The following is a 2,338-nucleotide window of genomic DNA, read 5'->3' on the forward strand; positions in this document are numbered from 1 at the left end:
TCTCTCCCCACTGGCCCGGCTGCAGGTCTGCTTCTCCGGCACCACGTTTTGGTCCCGCGTCAGGCTGCCCAGCAAAAACCCGGGGTCCACCCGCTTGCAGATCCGCTTGACCTGCTTCTTCCGCCGGGGCCGGTATTTGTAGTTGGGATAATCTTGCATGTGCTTCACCCGCAGCCGCTCGGCCTCCTCCACGTAGGGTCGCTTCTGCGAGAGGCTCAGAGCCTTCCAGGACTTGCCTGAAACGGAGGACAAAACTCCCCTTAGTGCCCACGGCAGCTGTACCGGGGCGGGAAAGGGGGCCGCCACCCAAAGCTTGCAGGCACACAACCCAAGAGCAAGGTAGGGGCTCCCAATATCCGAGCCGGCACACATGGAAGACGCAGCCCGCAAACCCCGCAGGAGAACAGGATGGCAGTGAGAGGGCGAAGAAGGGGGGTATTGAAGCCACCGTAGGTCCACCAACTCCCCCCATCCCAAGTCCCCAAACAGGGCGGGTTCAGGGTTAGCTGAGCCCCACTGCAAACAAATCAGGGCAAATAGACTCTCCCAGCTCCACGGTCTGGTCTTGCAATGCCTCTCTGGGACGGAGAGCCCAGCTGCCGAGCGGGGACAGCTGAGGCCATGCCCGGCTGAGCAGGGGGTCAGGACGTGGCGTCCCTGGATATGGCCCAGCCCGTGCCCTGCCGGGACTCGCACCGGGGCGTACGGAGACCCGGGTGCCGCGACGTCGCTGCTTCGTGTTTGAGAAACACAAAATGCCCCCAAGACACAGGACAGAAGCAGCGCCGGGGCGCGGGCTTGTATCCCACGGTGAGGCTACCCCAGGCTGTTCCTCAGGGTAGGGGGAGAAATGAGGATACGGATCAAAGCGTTTGATGCCTTCCCATTGCCAAAGAGACAGCAGAAATAACACTCATAAGCTGAGACTCGCTGCTCCGTGTTTGAGAAACACAAAATGCCCCCAAGACACAGGACAGAAGCAGCGCCGGGGCGCGGGCTTGTATCCCACGGTGAGGCTACCCCAGGCTGTTCCTCAGGGTAGGGGGAGAAATGAGGATACGGATCAAAGCGTTTGATGCCTTCCCATTGCCAAAGAGACAGCAGAAATAACACTCATAAGCTGAGATGCTGCATGGCAAAGCAGCGAGGAGAAAACCCAAACCACCAAAGAAAACACCGCAAAGCTGTCCAGGGAAACACAAACTTTGGGTAAGAGGTTGGACAGCAAAGCTGTGTTGCAATTCAGGCAGCTCTTTCTCAGGCTGTCTGGGCTGGTTATTTCTGTTTGCCCTCTTGGTTTTGCATAAAAAACGGGGATTGGGGTAAGGGGGAAACAGGGGGTGGGGAGTGGGAAACAAATGTGTATTCAAAATGGGTTGTGATCCCCCAAAAGAAACAGCTGAACCACCACCCACTGGACACGCAATATCGGGGCGGGCTAGTAAGTTTGGGGACAAAGTGGAACAGCGAAGACAGGTCAGGAAAATTTGGGGGTCCCTCCTTGAACTGCATTGGGGGATCCCAGGCACTGGCAGCCCGGGGGTTTGCACCCCAGCAGGGTTTACACCTGAGGGGTGGCAGGGTGTGCACATGGGTGCCTGTCCCCTGGGGCGTGAAAGACCATCAGGCCTTGCACCCTGAGGGGCGGGAGGGTGGGTGCATGCACCCAGAGTGTGGGTCACCGCTGGGGTTTGCACCCCGTGGGGTGGCGGGTTGGGTGCATGGGTGCCTCCTCCTTGGGGTGCGGGACCCCGTCAGGCTTTGCACCCCACAAGGCAGCCCGGTGGATGTTGTCCCAGGGCGCTGGACCCAGGAAGGCTTTGCACCCCGCAGCGTGTCCTTGTGGGTGCACAGGTGCCCACCCCCCGTGTGCCGGACCTGCCTGTATCCCACGGGGCGGCCGGGAGGATGCACGCACCCCAGGGTGCCGCTGCCAGACCCGGGCAGGGCTTGGACCCCGCGGGGTGGCAGGGAGGGAGCATGGGTCCCCACCCGGACAGGGTTTGCACCCCCGGGGATGGCCGATGGGTGCATGGGTGCCCACCCCGGGGTACTGAATCCGGAGAGGGTTTGCACCCCCGGGGATGGCCGATGGGTGCATGGGTGCCCACTCCGGGGTACTGAATCCGGAGAGGGTTTGCACCCCCGGGGATGGCCGGGGTGGGCGCACGCACCGCAGGGTGCCAGAGTCGGAGCAAGGTTTGCACCCCCGGAGATGGCCGGGTGGATGCACGGACGCCCACCCCCGAGTCGCAGCCCCAAACCCCGCACCCCTCCCCTCCTCACCGAGCATCTTGCTGAGCTCCGCGTTGTGCAGGTCGGGGTTTTGCACGGCCAG

The 2,338-nt window shown here is 62.1% G+C and overlaps 1 protein-coding gene across 1 annotated transcript in view; it reads right to left on the reverse strand.

The window, feature by feature from the left end:
- The window catches only part of SOX7 (SRY-box 7), a gene marked incomplete at its 5' end in the record, with an annotated part of 4,634 nt that extends 2,296 nt beyond the window's left edge, over positions 1–2,338 (reverse strand). Inside the window, 2 exons of the mRNA XM_009288989.1 lie at positions 1–236; positions 2,287–2,338. The exon at positions 1–236 is cut by the window's left edge and continues 4 nt beyond it. Of these exons, the coding sequence (XP_009287264.1) occupies positions 1–236; positions 2,287–2,338 (288 nt within the window). The remainder of the gene's footprint in view (positions 237–2,286) is intronic.

Source organism: Aptenodytes forsteri, unplaced genomic scaffold (genome assembly GCF_000699145.1).
Source record: "Aptenodytes forsteri isolate BGI_AS27 unplaced genomic scaffold, ASM69914v1 Scaffold57, whole genome shotgun sequence".
Classification (NCBI taxonomy): Eukaryota; Metazoa; Chordata; class Aves; order Sphenisciformes; family Spheniscidae; genus Aptenodytes; species Aptenodytes forsteri.